This window comes from Saccopteryx leptura, chromosome 4 (assembly GCF_036850995.1).
Source record: "Saccopteryx leptura isolate mSacLep1 chromosome 4, mSacLep1_pri_phased_curated, whole genome shotgun sequence".
NCBI classification, from domain to species: Eukaryota; Metazoa; Chordata; class Mammalia; order Chiroptera; family Emballonuridae; genus Saccopteryx; species Saccopteryx leptura.
In genome coordinates, this window is record NC_089506.1 from 106,682,126 (window position 1) to 106,699,234 (window position 17,109).

A 17,109-nucleotide genomic window follows, 5' to 3' on the forward strand; every position below is an offset into this window, starting at 1 on the left:
TATAGATTGTTTCCCTCTCCTTTGCTAAATTACAAGCTTCCTGGGATCAGGAAGTAGGTGTAATTTATCTATAGTTTGATTCATGTGCCAAGACAGTGCCTGGCACATAGTAGGTATTTAATAAATATTTATTAAATAAATATTAAATTGAAACCTCAAATCTGAATTCATAAAAATCTTTAAATACCTTCAGGCATTTAAACACAATCCAAGGTGGACAAAGATACCAACTGTTTATCCCAGTGATCTCCGCCAAAGAGTCAGAGGGAAGCACTGCCTCGTCCCGAGCACCAGTGACACCTGCCTCGTGTCCACAGAGGAAACGGGCGCAGGGAGCAGTGGTCGGCTCTGGGTTACAGTCACATGGCACGGTGTCTCAGTTTGATGAATTGGGGTCCGTCAGACATGGGACAGCACTTGGTCTCTGGTGTTTAGAGGTTCCTGAAGCTGGGAGTAATAGTGCTTATGCTTTTGGAAGACCGCTGTGGGGTTACTGAATAGATTCTGGAGTCACACGACACAGATTGATTGCTGAGCCCATGTCTCACCAAGTGACCTTGGCCCTTCACCAAATTTTACTCATTTTCAGTTATTTTGTATGGAAAATGGGGGTGAGGAAACCCCTTCCTCACAGGGTTGCCGTAAGGATTCAGTGAGGTAATAGGTATGTGGAACGTGGCATATTGCAAATGCTCAGGAAATGACAGCTCTTCTTAGAGCACACCACTCTGAGCCCTAGCGGCTGCGCAGATGGACTCGGCGGGCAGTCAGGGGCGAGGGTGCTGCAGCTGCTCACCATGGTGCCGCAGCAGCGGTCCGCGGGCCGGCGGTCCTGGAGGGCACTGAGCTTACGAGCGTCCTGTCAGCCCCTGTCCTTCCGAGGATCCCCAGTAGAGCCTGTCTTGTAGAGGTTCCGTGGTCCACAGGGATATCAGGGGCTTGTCGGGGCCTCCAGGCAAGGCGCTGACTATTGGGCCCTTCACCGCCCAGGGAATGAAGAGGAAGGCTGCCCTGAAGGTCATCTTGTGGGACCTGCTGCCAGGCTCCCCAGGTGTGCACACCGTTAATGCTAATCCCTGGGCAGGAGGGGGGAGTCGGTCTAAAACCTGATCTTGTCCCCTAGGTGCCAACACAACAACAGCACCATGCTGCCAGCTCAGAGCCCCTGGGCCTGAAGGTGGCAGAAACCTGCAGAGCTGGGCAGGCGGCGGGGGAAGGGGCAGCGGCTCTCTCCAGTTTGCTGCCCTCTTGTGGGAGAAGGCTGGGAGGACAAGCGCTTCTGCATCATGCGGGACTCTAGCGCTTATCGTCACTCCTCTCTTCATCTTGCTGCTCCTTCGCTCTCTTTGTTCCCTGTCCCCTGCAGTCCTCTCCAGAGAGACTGGCAGCTGACTTTTAACGAGGCATTCTTTCCCAGAGTGGCTCAAGTAGGCGGCCAGGATTCCCGAAACATGGCAGTCTTTTGCAAAGTAACTTATCTTTTCCTTTCACATTTCAGTGTTGGCCATCCGCTGTGATGGTGCCATGATGAGCATGGGGGAGTGTAGGGGCGGAGGGTATCAGCTGTGCTCCAGGTGAACGGTGTGGGGCACTTGGCCTAGAGCCCCCTGATCCCTGCACTTGTCTTTGAGGAGCCCCCTGGGATCCTGCTGGAAGCCTGCCTTGTAGATGACATTGCTTATTTGTTTGTTTAAGTTCTTTAATTAAACTTCCTTGGATATGATCCAAGAATGGCCTGCTTGGCCAACACTTGACTACCATGTGAAATTCGTGTTGCCTTAAAGCTTCACCTTCGTCCCCATCCCCACTCCGTTCCAGGCTCAGGCGGGCTACTTGCTGGCCAGAGGTCTGTGTCCTGAGCAGCGTGATCAGAAGGGAGAGACTGTCACTAGTCCACGGCAATTCCAATAGGCATGCCGGCTTCATTGCAAAAACAAGAGTAAAGATAAATAAATCCAATAAAATCAAAGGCTTAGGTGAGCACTTTGGGGCTCAGTGCTCTGCTGAGACATAGGACAGCCCCACGAATGTGACTCATGGTCAAGGCAGCGTCACATGAACCCGATAATGCCAGACACTGAAGCAGCCCCCTGAAGGGAACCCCCTCCTTAAGGTACAAAGCATCTTTACCTTTAGATCCCCAACACCCAACACAGACAGTAAAATTCCAAACAATGTGGAAAGACTTCTCCCTTCCCAATAGACACTCCTGCACTGCCCCCCATGAGATCCCTCTCCACTGTTGGCTCCACCTCTTTCACCTCCCCCCTTAGAAAGCCCTCTTTGTTTCCCCATCCATTAAGCTTTTCTGGCATTCTTGTCTGTTCCCTCCTGAATGACTTGCCCCCGCCCCCGCCCCCGCCCCCATGGCAGGACCTAATACTTGGAGAGACTGGTTAAACCCGCAGTCTTCCTTTCTGAATTCTCAAAAGCTGGCCTCTCTATGCTGCTCCTGTGTGGAAAAAACATGTGGCCGGGGGAGAAGAAAGGCTCTGGGGTAGGTGATTTCCATAATTATGCTGCCCAACACTCTGCCACCATTCAGCTGACAGCCTCCTTTCTCCCCTGCCAAGTGGGCTCGCTCTGGCTCTCTCTTCTGAGCCCCCTCCACTCAGCCCCAACCCTGCTTTTGCAAACACATCAGCACTCTCACATTTCACAATAAGTAATGGTTTAAAAAAAAAAAATCTCCATTTTCTTTCTCATGCAGCAGATGGCAGGTCTCAGGAACTTGGTGGAAATTAGGCTTTCTGATTTTCTAATAAATTTCAGCATCTCACACAAAAAAAGCACAAGCTCATTTGGATTCTGACGTTCAGTCCCAGGTGGCCTATCATTCGTGGGCCATGGCAGCTTCAACCTCAGGGTGACAAGGAAGGGGGGTCGTCCGTGGGACTGCAAGATTGAGCTGCTATGGACCAGCCGGATTCCTCGGTGAATATCACTTGATAATAATATTGTATATGGCAGTGGAGTAATTATCCCTCTTTTATGGTATGTGTAAATTTTCACTGCCAGTTTTCCTAATTACAACTGTCCCCAAAGGACTACTTTTTGTACATATTCTGTAAACATTTGAAAAGACATAGGCAGTGCGTGCACGAAGAAAAATGTCCCTGGATTTGAAAGCTGCTTGGGAAATTGGCTGACGTTTTCTGTTTGTCGACGGCTCAGACCGCCTAGTGAGGAACTTGGGGTGTGTGGAAAGTTTCTTCTCTCTCCCACAACGCGAGGCCTTCCTTCCTCGCTGCCAGTGCTGTTCTGAAGGGCACTTTGATGTTCAGTGCACAGTTCCGTGCACTTTGACAAATGTCTACCCCTGTTACTCACACCCTAATAAAGAGGTAAAATATGTCCATCACCCCAGAAATTCCCTGGCTCCCCTTCTCAGTCACTGTTCTTGTGACTATCTCTGTAGACTATTTTGCTTGAACTTCTGATAAACTCAACCATTCAGTCCGTTTTCGTCTGGGTCCAGCTTCTTAACTTTTTTAACCCAAGTTTGGTGCACTGTTCAAACCTCATTCCCCAAATTGCACACATCTCTAAACACACAGCCTCATTTGCTCCGTATCCTGTGACCCCTAATGAGATGCTACAGACACCTCTCCGCTCCTGTGATGTAGGTCTGATGTGCAGTAAGAAGTGGAAGCCTTTTACTTCCGAGGGGGGGGGGGATACCACAGAGAGGTTCATAGAGTAAATCTGTGCAGTGTTTGGAAAGAAATGAGAGGGAGCGTGCGGGGAAAGAGTCCCCAGGGGAACTTTTCTCTGATAAACTATTACCACCACGTGAGTTTTGTTTGTTTAATTTGGCATGTCTGTGACTATAGCTGCCTTACTTTGGGTGGGGACACCTACCCTCAGTCTGTTGCTCCTGGTCCGCCTTTGACTTCCGGCTTCAGAGCTGCCATGGACTTCCTTGCAGGGCCTAATGCAGAGGGACCCCAGGGTGCCATGTAGCCAAGCTGCTGGGCTCCCAGAGGCCCCTCTGATCAAAACTATCCCCCATCTGGGCCTGCCGGGTGTGTGAAATTCTCTCTGATTTTGGATACAGCTTTGAAAACCTCTAACAAAATAAAAATAGCATATACTGTATTCCTTTGGCTAATGAAATTAGCTAGTATTCACCTGGCTTGCTAAGAGGCAGTGGTGGGATTCAGCCAGTTCACACCGGTTCAGCAGAACTGATACCTAATTTTTTGTTGAGTTCAGTGAACCGGTTGTTAAAATGGCACTTGTAATCAGGGCTCTCTCTGAGGTGGGCTCCTGGACAGCCGCCCAATGTGGGAATCACAAATTTACATTCCTTACTATTTTTTAAACTTTCATCTTCATAGCAGAATATGCTAATTACCGTAATAATGTTCATTTTGTCCAACACGTGAAAAATTTGACCAAACTATGCTTGTAATATTTATTTACTCATTTCAGAACACTCACTATACCTCTGATAAACTACTACAGTCAAAAGATGGTTAAGGATAAATCACAGAGCAGATAATGCTCAGATAAAAGTGAAGAAAAATTGCAGTGAGGATGCCAATCAAGAAACAATATGAAAATATCTTAAATAACAGTTTTATTGTTTTTTTGTCAGGTATTAGTAAATATTTTTCATTAATATTTTAAAACTCTTATAACAATCTAGTTTTGTATACCTCTTTTATTGTTTTTATTTAAGTATTAAATGCGTGAAATAACAAATGACCTTTAGGTATACTGTTTTTATACTTAAAATGGTCATTAGGGTAGAGTATTAGTTGTTAAATTATTTTAATCCCATCACTGCTAAGATGGACCAGGGCACAGAAAAGATAAACTTTGATGTGCACGCATCAGAGAGACTGTTGGTCAAATAAGTTTGTAAATATGATATATATGTTTGCTCACTTATAGTTTGCATTGGGTGTGGGGGACAGGCTGTAAGCAGGCAGGGTTGTTATTCCAAGCCTTTCCCATCCTAAGTGACTTTGTATCAGAGACTTCCTTGTTTGTATATTGGATTAAAGGTTTTGATTTCTACACTATAAAATGGGGCAGATCATGAGCTTGCTCTCTCTCGGTTCCTGAGATTAGCACTAGAGAGGAGAGCAAAGAAAGGCCATGTGGAGGAGAGGAGAACCAGCCAACATGGCTGAGTGCTGAAGGAGAAGCCAGTTTGTGCAGAGTTTGTGCAGAGAGAAGGAGGTGTGAAACAGAGGTGAAAAGGCTGGTGAGCTAGAAACCTTTGATTCTAGGAAACTTAGATAAGGCAGTAGCTTTGTGAGCACTGAATGAGTGGGTTTTGGAGCCTACTGTGTGTTTTTACTTGCCCGCCAGGTACAAGCTAGGATGGTGGCCGTGAATACTAGCTTTACAGAGACTAAAAGAGAGCAATTTCAATATCAGTCCAAAGTGTAGAGTGTTCTTGGAAGGCAAGTTCTGCAAGAGATGGCAATGGGAGGTCCCAGATAGTGACAGAAAGGAGACGAAAGTGAGTGCATTACTGAGGTCACAGGTGGTACTGGCTGGCCTTGATTCTCCCTGGATGGCCCCGACTGTCTTGTTGAGATGGCTTGATGTCAGGATGACTTGGCTGAAGGTAGAGCTGTGGTATAGAGCCAGATTTCTTTCAGGCATAGTTTGAACCTCAGCACACAGACTCAGTTACCTATCAGTAAGAACTTTCAGGAACAAAAGTTTTTTTTCTAGAACACAGGGCAGTTTGTTTTCTACATATTCATAGACAGTGCTTGTTATGTGCTGGGCGTGGTAACAGCTCACTCCTACCAAGCCTCCCTGACATGCCAGGAACCAAGAACTGTAGGATGAAACACATGAAGCTTCCTCTCCTCTACATCAAAGACCATTGAATATTGACGAATTCATTTGATTCAATTTAACATTAATTCATCCTTACCACAATCCTATAAAGTAGGTTTTATTATCATCAATCCTCCCTAAAGATGAGAAAATCAAGCTCAGAGAGGTTAAGTTATGTAGGGAATCACCTATCTAACCTTGAACCCTCTATGACTTGGATTGAGGAACTTTAGTTAAAAGCCCTGAGTGAATATCTCTTGGATGCAAACACCAAGAAGCTGTGTGAGTGGGTGGCCTTTGTGCAGACACAAAGCAATGCATGTGAACAGGCTTTAGAAAATTGGCCTAGAGGTTCTAGATTGCCCACCCTTTGTGCTTGTCAATTAGCAAAAGAAAAAGAATGTACTGACCCAAATTAGCACTTTCTCCATGTCTGCAAAAAGTCCATTAGTCATTCTTTCCCCTTATCACCTGACCTCCCTCCCTGTAATCCTGTTACCTCTGTTCTGCTTCTGATCAATAAAAGCTGAGGGAGAAGGAAATTCAGGTCTCTCTTTGCCTCCTTGGCAGGCCTCCCCCTCTTCCTCTTGACATCAGTTTGTGTCTTGAGTAGGTTTTTCACATGACACTGGTTGTTCCCAGTGGGCTGGACTACTACAAAATTAATCTTCCTTAAGAGCTGGTATCCATACTCAACCCCATGTCCTAAATAGCCTCTAATAAAAGAATGAAAATAGTGGGTAATGACCCCTCTCTTTTTTTCTGGAAGAAGCTGAGGCCTCTCTTGGAGTCAGGTGAAATCTTCAGAAGAATCTCTTTTTTCAAGAAACTCAAAACTCCAGCTCACATGGGCCACATTTCGTTCACCTACCACACCAGTAGGTGATGTTTAACTTCTTATGTAGAGTTGGTGCAATGTTGGGGCAAGATCCTGAAAAATAGGCTCTGCCCTTAAGACTGATGAAACCAACAAAAGCCCAGGCTTTTCCCCAGTTATTGAACCCAGCTCCCTTCCACCATCCCTAAAAACCCCATGACCTCTGGCACAGCTATCTGTATCATTCCAACCAAGGTCACGCCCCTTTCCTTTCTATTTGAATTTTAAACCGTCAGCGATAAAGAACGAAGACCAGGGGAATAGCTAGACACGAAGCGCCACCGTGTGGCCAAATGACCACATAGCAACAGCATGTTTTCTCCACCAGAAGGGAGGCCAGATATGTGGCTTTGATCAGCCCACAAATCCTGACCAGGTGGTTGCTGGTCAGAGCACCGGACAGAGGTCTGAGTCTGCCCTCTGGGACAGGTACCCGAGGTCAAGATTAGTAATGAAAAGTCACTTGTCTCCTCTGAGTGGCAATTCCTCTTGGTGTAAAATGGGGCTGTGAGCTTTTGGAAGGGTGAGACAGCAGTGTGGGAACCATGAAATGATTATATATTTGCCTCTGCACCATTACCTACAGAAATGAAGAGTCAAACAGTGGCTGTGGCACTACTGGTAGGGCCCGATTAAAACCAAATTCAGCAATCTTCAAATCTAACCTAACTGTACTTCTATTTAATTTTTAGAAAGGCTGCAAATGAAGCATGTGATCTAGGGACCATCATCACTTATATATTGATGCTTTTCCCAGAGCCCAGAATAATGCAGATTGCAATATTTACTGCATGTTTGCTGCATGCCAGACACTGTGCTAAGCACAAGCATCATTGTTTCGGGTGTTTTTAATACTCCATGAAATAGACACTAGTGCTGTGTTATCTTACAGTCAGGAAACAGGCTGAGAAGGGTTTAGTATCATGTCCAAGACCATCCGACAGTGGGTGGAGAAGCCGAGATTCAAGCCAGACCTCTGACAGCAGAGCCCACTCAACCTTAAGCTGATTCAGTGCTAACTTCTTCCATTTTTTTTCAGAGGTGATACACTTTTTCAATTATGTCCAAAACATTTTAGAATTTCTCTTTTACAGCTATTTTTCTTTATTTTATCATTTCTTTTATTTTTCAGTTGACATACAATATTATATTAGTTTGAGGTATACACCCAGTGGTAAGACATTGTATAACTTACTGAGTGATCATCCTAATAAATCTCACACCCATCTGACACCATGCATAGTTATTAGAAAGTTACTGACAGTATTCCCTGGGCTGCACTTTACACCCCATGACTGTTCTGTAACAAAGTTGTACTTCTTCATCCCTGCACCCTTTTCATCGTCCCCCAACCGCCCTCCCATCTAGTGACCATCAAAATGTTCTCCGTACCCTGAGTCTGTTCCTGTTCTGCTGTTTATTTTGATTTTTAGATTCAATTGCTGAAAATATGTATTTATTGTCATTTTATTGTTCATATTTTTTATCCTTTCTTCCTTCCTGTTAAAGAAGATCCTTTAACATTTCATGTAATACTGGTTTGGTGGTAATGAACTCCTTTAGCTTTTTCTTGTCTGGGAAACTCTTTACATATCCTTCAATTCTAAATGATAGCTTCACTGGGTCGAGTAGTCCTGGTTGTAGGTCCTTGCTTTTCATGACTTTGAATATTTCCTGCCATTGTCTCCTGGCCTGCAAAATTTCTGTTGAGAAATCAGCTGACAGTCTTATGGGAGCTCCCTTGTAGATACCTAACTGCTTTTCTCCTGCTGCTTTTAAGATTCTCTCTCTGTCTTTAACCTTTTACGTTTCAATTATGATGTGTTTTGGTGGGGGCCTCTTTAGGTTCATCTTGCTTAGAACTCTCTGCACTTCCTGGACTTGTATGTCTATTTCCTTCACCAGATTAGGGATGTTTTCTGTCATTATTTTTTCAAATAGGTTTTCAATTTCTTACTCTCTCTCTTCTTTTTCCTGCACCCTCATGATGCAAATGTTGGTACACTTGAAGTTCTCTCAGAACTTCGTTACATTATCTTCACTTTTTTGAATTCTTTTTGCTGTTTTGATTGGGTGTTTTTTCTTTCCTTATATTCCAAACTATTGATTTGATTCTTGGTTTTATCTACTCTATTGTTGATTCCCTATAAATTATTCTTTATTTCAGTTACTGTATCCTTAATTTCTGACTGGTTCTTTTTTATGGTTTCTATATCCCTTTTCATGCTATTGAAATTCTAAGTTCCTTGAGCATCCTTATAAATATTATTTTGAACTCTTTGTCTGGCAGTTTGTTTGGCTCCATTTTATTTAGTTCTTTTTTTGGAGATTTCTCCTATTCCTTCATTTGGGGCCTGTTTCTTTGTCTCTGCTGTTGGTTGCTTCCCTATGTTTGTTTCTAATGGGAATTCTGTATAATTGAAAAGTCTTTCTGAAATAGAAATCTGTCAGACTAGATAAAATTTCACTTTAATAAAATTACAGGGTTGCAACTAGAAGCAAAGGCATTTGGAAATGACAGCTAAGTCAGTGTATTAGTCTGTTACAATTAGGATTGAAAAGGCATTTTGGCTGGGTTTATAAAAAGGACTAGAACATCTTCTGATACTATGTGTGGTAGGTTGACACTCTAATCTCCAGAATCTGAGAATGTTCCCTTACATGGCAAAAGTACTTTGCTGGATTGATTAAATTAAAGATATTGAGATGAGGTGATTATCCTGGATTACCCAGGTGGGGATGATGTAATCACAAAGGTCTTTGCAAGAGAGAGGCAGAAAATCAGAGTGAGTAGTTGAAGATGTGACAACAGAAGCCAAAGGTTGGAGTGGTATAAGGAAGGAGCCACCAGCAGGGAGTGCAGGCAGCCTCTGGAAGTGGGGGAAGCCAAGGAAATGGATTCTCTCTTCAAAGCCCCCAGAAGCAGCCGACTCTGCCCACACCTTGACTTATCCTAGTGAAACTGATTTTGGTTCTTTTGACCTCTACACTGTAAAGGAATAAATTTATGATACTTTGTTACAACAGTAACAGGAAACTAATCCACCATATAAAGGCCATAAATAATAACAGGAGTGCCATCTCCTCCTAGAACCACTCTGGGATCTGTGTCTAAGAGGAGGCACCATGTTCTCGGTTGCCCAGTGACCAAGAAAAGGGCTGAGCATATACAGTTCAATCTAAGGCCTCCATGTATCGTTTTCCACAAAGGAGAAGACATTTTGAGGTGGGAGCTAGAGACCAAGGACTAAAGAATGAGCCAGATGCGGGGGACCCACATCTTTTTAGATATTGTTGGGCAGATAAAATGTATTATGCTCACTTTGTTAAAAATGGTGCTGCCCACGTGAGGCCGTCGCCCAGGTGATATTAATGTGTGTTGAGAATCCTTGTAGCCTGGGGCTTGGTTTTGGGATTAAGCCTTTCCCACCCTTTTTGATGTGAGGTGGTACAATCCAATCATGCCTCAGAGAAGTGACTTTGTATTAGAGACTTCCCTATTTTGTATATTGGATTAGAGATTGTGAAGCTACAATATAAAATGGGGGCAGAACGAGAGTTTGCTCTCTTGGTTCCTGGGATGATTAGCATGAGAGAGCAGAGGGAGCAGAGCAGAGAGCAGAAAGAGGCCATGTGGCCAGGAGAAGCAGCCAAGATGGCGGAGTGCTGAGTGAAAGGCCAGTTTGTGCAGTTTGACGCTGGTGAAGGAAGGAGATGGGGAACTGAGGAGAATAAGGCTGGTGAGCTAGAAACCTTTGATTCTAGGAAACTCGGATAAGTCAGTGGCTTTGTGAGCACTGAATGTGAGTGGGTTTTGGAGCCCAGTGTGTATTTTTTACTTGCCCTCCAGGTACAAGCTAGAATTAAAGATGACAGCCCATCAGTTTTTGGCTCCGTTGTTTCTTTACCGACTGTCCGAATCCAATGCGAACCTGCATGGGCTGGGCTGCTGTGATGGTGGCCGTGGCTCCTGGCTTTACAATCTGTCTAGATTTTCACAGATTAAAACTGAGACAGTGCTGGGAAATTTCAAGACACTAACGTAGTGCCCCAGGGACCAGATGATCAAATACCTGGCCTTTTCAAAGGGGAAAACAAATCAATCAAATCAGCTATTCTACTGAATTGACTAATTTATGCCAAAACCCCAGAAGATACCATCTCAGGGCTCCCCAGGCAGAGCCCAGATCCTGGGGTTTACCACCAATTTCAAAATCATCCCTATTACAAGCCAGGGATGTTCCTGAATCATGGGATTTTTCATGCAGTTTCTGTGTAGTTTCATTAAAGACAGAAATATATAAAACATGAAGGAAAAGAGAAAAACATAAGTTCATGTCCCATAGCATTAAATGCTTTAAAAAAAAAATCAAGACTCCAAACATCCTCTCTGCCATATTTATTTTTTTCTTATCTGCAAAAGCAAAATGTACACAGTGTCTTTACCACATAATGTGAGGGTCTGTCTAAGATAAATGATAGTTTGATAAGAGGCAAAGTAAAGAGACCTTTCTTCTGAGTTTACCCGCAGCAGTGAACTTTCATTTGTGGAGGTTTCAAAACAAAGCCACATTTGGGGAAAAAGAAAGATACATGGAGATGTCAACTTGGTGTACATTAATGTTGTTTATAAAACAAATCTCCCAAACATTTATTTTTCAATTAAGCTTCTATTATACTGGGCTTAGTATAAGCAACAAAATGAAAGAAACTTCCCAGACATTGACATTGGCACTCAAAAAATTATAAAGGCAAGTATTAAAGCATTTCCAGTATATTTTCATTCTGAAAATGTGTTGATATAAAATTTATAAGAATGCCACATACTCATTAGGACTTTTTTTTCTATAGAAGTTATAAATACTTAGATTCACGTAATCAGATTCACATAAATAAAAGGCTCTTTCTTAAAACATTGAACAATAAGAATATCATCACATGGGCCTGGCACAAAGGAAGCTTTCTGTACTTCCCAGAGTAACCTTAGCCTAGGCAGGCATGGCCAACACACGACCCACAGGCCAGATCTGACTCACGGAATGAGTTTATGTGGCCTGCGATTAAATTTTTAATATTCTATGCACGACGCACTGTGAAAATGAAATAAATGGTACTTTTAAATCATTATACATAAACTATGATATCTAACCATTGTACAACAATGAAAGTTAAAATCTCAACAACTCAGAAGTGGAAGCATCTTTGATTTGGAAATCAAGATATTTAAGAAGATAGTGATACGTGGAAAAGAATACCGTGTGTGACTAATCTAGGGTTAACTTCCAATAATTGGTCGAATGGAGTCACGATACTTCTTTATTTTTAAAAAAAATTCCATTATAAAGATTTGCAAGTTTTGTCCTCGTCCGTGCAATTTTTATAAGCAATTGAATAATGAAAAATATGGAAATTTAAAAAAAACTTGCCAAAGAATATTTAGTAATCTTCAGTTCAACTTATATTTGTGAACAAGTTTTTTCTTTAATAAATCTAAATAAAAGTACAACAAAATCAAGATTGAATGATTTACATTTGGAGGCTGTGTTCAGAATAGCTACTACAAGTATAGAGCCAGATATTAAAAAAATAATAGGCGATGCAAAGTGCCTCAACGTGTCGCATTAGTTTTTTTGTTAACTTGTTGTACTAAATTATTTACATTTATTTATAAACAAATTACATAATAAAATTTTGTTTACTTAAACAAATCATTTTTGTATTTAACATTTTTTAATTTTAATATTTTGTCTGGCTCGTGAAAAAAATTTTTTTTCTAATCTGGCCTGGGGGCACAAACTGTTGGCCACGCCTGGAAGCATCCTTGGCCTAATTTGTATGATTGGTTTTTCCTAGTCTGTCCCTTATGCCCACTAACACTCTTGCATTTGTGGTCATTCACGCCCCCCCCCAACCAGGTGACTTTTTTAAATTGAATTTATAGGGGTTACATTGGTTAAAAAATTATATAGGTCTCAAGTATACAATTTTACAATTCATCATTAGTATTGTGAGTTTACCACTCAAAATCTAGTCTCCTTTAGTCACCTTTTATGTCCCCTTTACCCACTTTTCCTGTCCCCACCCCCTTTCTCTATAGTAATCAACATACTGATTTCTGGGTCTATGAGTTTGTTTCTTTATTTTTTTATTTTTATTTTTTTGCTTAATCCCTTCACCTACTTTACCCATAACCACCCCTTCCCACAACTGTCAATTGAAGCAGTAATCAAAACACTTTCAACAATCAAAAGTCCTGAACTGGATGGCTTCACAGATATATTTTACCAAACATTCAAAGAAGAATTAATGCCTATCCTTCTCAAACTATTCCAAAATATTCAAGAGTAGAAAAGATTCCTAAGCTCATTTTAGGAGGCCAGCATTATCCTAACTCCAAAGCCAGATAGACACTACAAAGAAAAGAAGTTATAAGCCAATAGTCCTGATGAACATAGATGCTAAAATCCTCAACAAAATATTAGCAAACTGGACCCAGCAACACATTAAAAAGATAATACACCATTATTAAGTGGGCTTTATTCCAGGGAGGTACGGTTGATAATAATATTTGCAAATCAATTCAAGTGATTCATCACATAAACAAAATGAAAGATTAAAAAATTACATGATCATATTAATAGGTGCAGAAAAAGCATTTAATAAAATCTAGCACTCATTTATAATAAAAACTCTCAGCAAACTGGGCATAGAGGGACCATATCTCAATGTAATAAAGGCCATATTTGACAAACCCACAGCCAACATTATACTCAATAGGTAAAAACTAAAAACATTTTTCTTAAAATTAAGAACAAGACAGGGATGTCAGCTTTCACCCCTCTTATGAAACATAGTAGAAGTCCTAACCACAGCAATCGGACAAGAAGAAGAAATGAAGAACATCCAAATTGGAAAGAAAGAAGTAAATCTGTAATTATTTGCAAATGATATGATACTATATATAGAAAACCCTAAAAATCCCACCAAAACCTATTAGAATTAATAAACAAATTCAGTAAAGTAGCAGAATACAAAATAAGTATCCAGAAATCAGTTGCATTTTTATACAGCAATAATGAACTATCAGAAAAGAAAACTAAGAAAACATTCCCATTTACAATCGTATCAAATAAACAAACTAATAAATAAAATACCTTGGAATAAATTTAACCAGGGATGTAAAAGACCTGCACTCAAAAAATTGTAAGACACTGAAGAACAAATTGAAGAAGATACAAATAAGTGGAAGCGTATACCATGTTCATGGATGGAAAGAATTAATGACACTAAAATGGCCATACTACCCAAAGCAATCTACAGATTCAGTGAAATTCTTACTAAGGTACCAACAGCATATTTCACAGAGCTAGAACAAATATTCTAAAAATTTATACGAAACTGCAAAAAGACCCTGAATAGCTACAACAATCTTGAGAATAAAGATCAAATAAAGAGAAATTATTCTACCTGATATCAAATTACACAAGTCCATAGTAATCAAAACACTATGATACTGGCATACATACAGACACATAGATCAATGCAACAAAATAAAGAGTCCAGAAATAAACCCACACCTTTATGCTCCGTTAATATTTGACAAAGAAGGCAAGAACACACAATGAGGTAAAGATAGTCTATATAAATGGTGTTGGGAAAATTAGACAGATACATGCAAATAAAATGAAACTATATCACCTTCTAATACTATATACAGGAATAAATTCAAAATGGATTAAAGACTTCAATGTAAGGCTTAAAATCATAAACATCTTAGAAAAAAACATAGATAGTAAAATCTTGGACATTTCTCATAGCAATATTTTTTCTGAAATGTCTCCTTCAGCAAGGGAAACAAACAAAAATAAACAAACGAGAATATATCAGACTAAAAGTTTTTTGTTTGTTTTCTTAGGGAAAGAGGAGAAAGAAGGAGGGACAAACAGGCTGTAAGGGAGGGAAATGAGAAGCATCAATTCTTCATTATGGCATCTTAGTTGTTCATTGATTCCTTTTTCAGATGTGCCTTGACTGAGGGCTCCAGCAGAGTGAGCAACCCCTTGCCCAGTGACCTTGGACTCAGGACAGCAACCTTGTGCTTTAAGCCAGTGACCTTTGGGCTCAAGCCAGCAACCATGGGGTCATGTCTACAATCCCACGCTCAAGCCGGTGACCCTGCGCTCAAGCTGGTAAGCCCACACTCAAGCCAGATGAGCCCATGCTCAAGCCAGCAACCTCAGGGTTTCGAACCTGGGTCCTCCACATCCCAGTCCAACTCTGTATCCACTGTGCCACTGCCTGGTCAAGCCAAACTAGAAGTTTTTGCACAGTAAAAGAAACCATCAACAAAATGAAAAGACAACCCACTGAATGGAAGAACATATTCACCAATGATACTACTGATAATGGGTTAATATCCAAATTTTATAAAGAAATTATGAAATTCAACACCAAAAACCAAACAATTCAATTTTAAAATGGGCAAAATACATAAATAGACACTTCTCTAAAGAGGATAAACAGATAGCCAATAGACATATGAAAAAATGCTCAATGTCACTAATCTTCAGAGAAATCCAAATTAAAACCACAATAAGATATTACTTCACACCTGTCAGAACAACAAATGTTGGTGAGGATATGAGTATAAGGGAATAGTCATACACTGTTGGTGGACATTTAGATATTGCAGCTACTGTAAAAAACAGCATGGAATTTCCTCAAAAAATTAAAAATGCAACTGCCTTATGACGCAGTGATTTCACTTCTTGGACTACATCCAAAGAAATGCAAATTGTTGATCTGAAAGAATATATGCTCCCTCTGTTCACAGCAGCTCTATTTACAACAGCCAAGACCTGGAGGCTACCCATGTGACCATCACTAGATGAGTGGGTAAAAAAGCTGTGGTACATTTACACAGTGGAATATCACTCAGCCATAAAAAGAAGGAAATCTTACCTTTTATGAAAACATGAACGGACCTGGAGAGTATTATGCTAAGTAAATAAGCCAGTCAGAGAAAGACAAATACCAAATGATTTCACTTATATGTGGAATCTAATGAACAAAATAAACTAACAAACAAAATAGAAACAGACTCATAAATACAGAGAACAGACTGACAACTGTCAGAGGTGAGGGGACTTTGGGGCTGGGTGAGAAGGTGAAGGGATTAAGCAACAAACAAACAAACAAACAAATGCATAGACACAGAGAACAGTATGGCAATTTCCAGAGGGAAAGGGGGTGGGGAGGAAGGAGAGAGTAAATGGGAGATAAATGGTGATGAAAGAAGGCTTGCCTTGGGGTGGTGAACACACAATACAATACACAGAGGATGTATTATAGAATTGTACACCTGAAACCTATAAAGTTTTATTAACCAATGTCACCCCAATAAATTCAATAAAATTTTTTTAATCTGTTAAAAAAAATAGGTAAGGATGGACAAAGTGCTGTGTAGTCTCCAAACCAGTGGCTCTCAAACCTGGGCAGGCATAAGTATAAACAAAAATGTAAAAAGAATATGAGAAATGCAAAGAATACATTAAAAATGTAACTCTGATTCAAATAGTTACTGAAACACAGAAATATTTTCTAGTCCAACAGAACTTAATGATTCTGAGTGCCCTTTTAATTAAGGAAAGAGAGAGACATAATCTATCATAACCTAGGTAGCTGTAAGAATTTTCTGTGTGAGAATTAGAAAGATAAAGCACCACTTCATCTCTCTCCTTTCCCAGCAAACTGTGTATGAGAACTTGAGCTGAGTTTTGGGCCTGGGGGAAACAGCATAGTCCTAAGACAGTGTCCAACACATTCCTTCTCCCATTCCACTGCCAGAGAACTGGACTCATCTTTAGCCTAATCCAGCAGAAGTTTCTAGAACACTGTGAAGTGTTAGGGTGAGAGGAGCTGCTTCTTGAACTGCATTCTGCACCCCCCCCCAAAAAAAATGCAACCTCAGTACATATCCAGAGTGTTTCTGAGCCCCATAGAGAGAGGAACTTCCTCTTTGAAAACTTTGGCCCAGAAATCCTTGGGCGAGTTTGTTTCCTGTACAAAGCATGATGCTAGCAGCCCATTGGCCAGATGCATGGAGAGCTAGGAACAGGCCAGGAGAAGCCAGGCAGTGAGCCTGCGCACTCACACTCAAGGCCTCCCCTTCCTTCCGCTATTCAAGACCAGCCAGGCTGTTACCGCCTGCTAACGTGCCTGTGCAGAGGAAGCCCAGCTCCCAAAGTCTCCAAAGGCGAGTCCTGGGAGATGTGGGTATGATTGGCACGATCTGGGCACCAGCTGTGTGCTCGTGGACTTGACTTTGTTGTGGTTCCCATTTTTAACTACCAATAACCTCGTTCTGTGCTGAAAGCAGACACCTTTACGGGGACCGAAGCCTGAGCCAGGCTGAAGGGCTGAGGGAC

The 17,109-nt window shown here is 41.4% G+C and overlaps 1 protein-coding gene across 1 annotated transcript in view; it reads right to left on the reverse strand.

The window, feature by feature from the left end:
* LOC136404213 (guanylate cyclase soluble subunit beta-2-like) overlaps positions 1 to 799 on the reverse strand; it is a 59,713-nt gene extending 58,914 nt beyond the window's left edge. The window contains exon 1 of the mRNA XM_066383615.1: positions 725 to 799. Coding sequence (XP_066239712.1) covers positions 725 to 799 — 75 coding nt within the window. The remainder of the gene's footprint in view (positions 1 to 724) is intronic.
* Between the last annotated feature and the right edge of the window lie 16,310 nt (positions 800 to 17,109).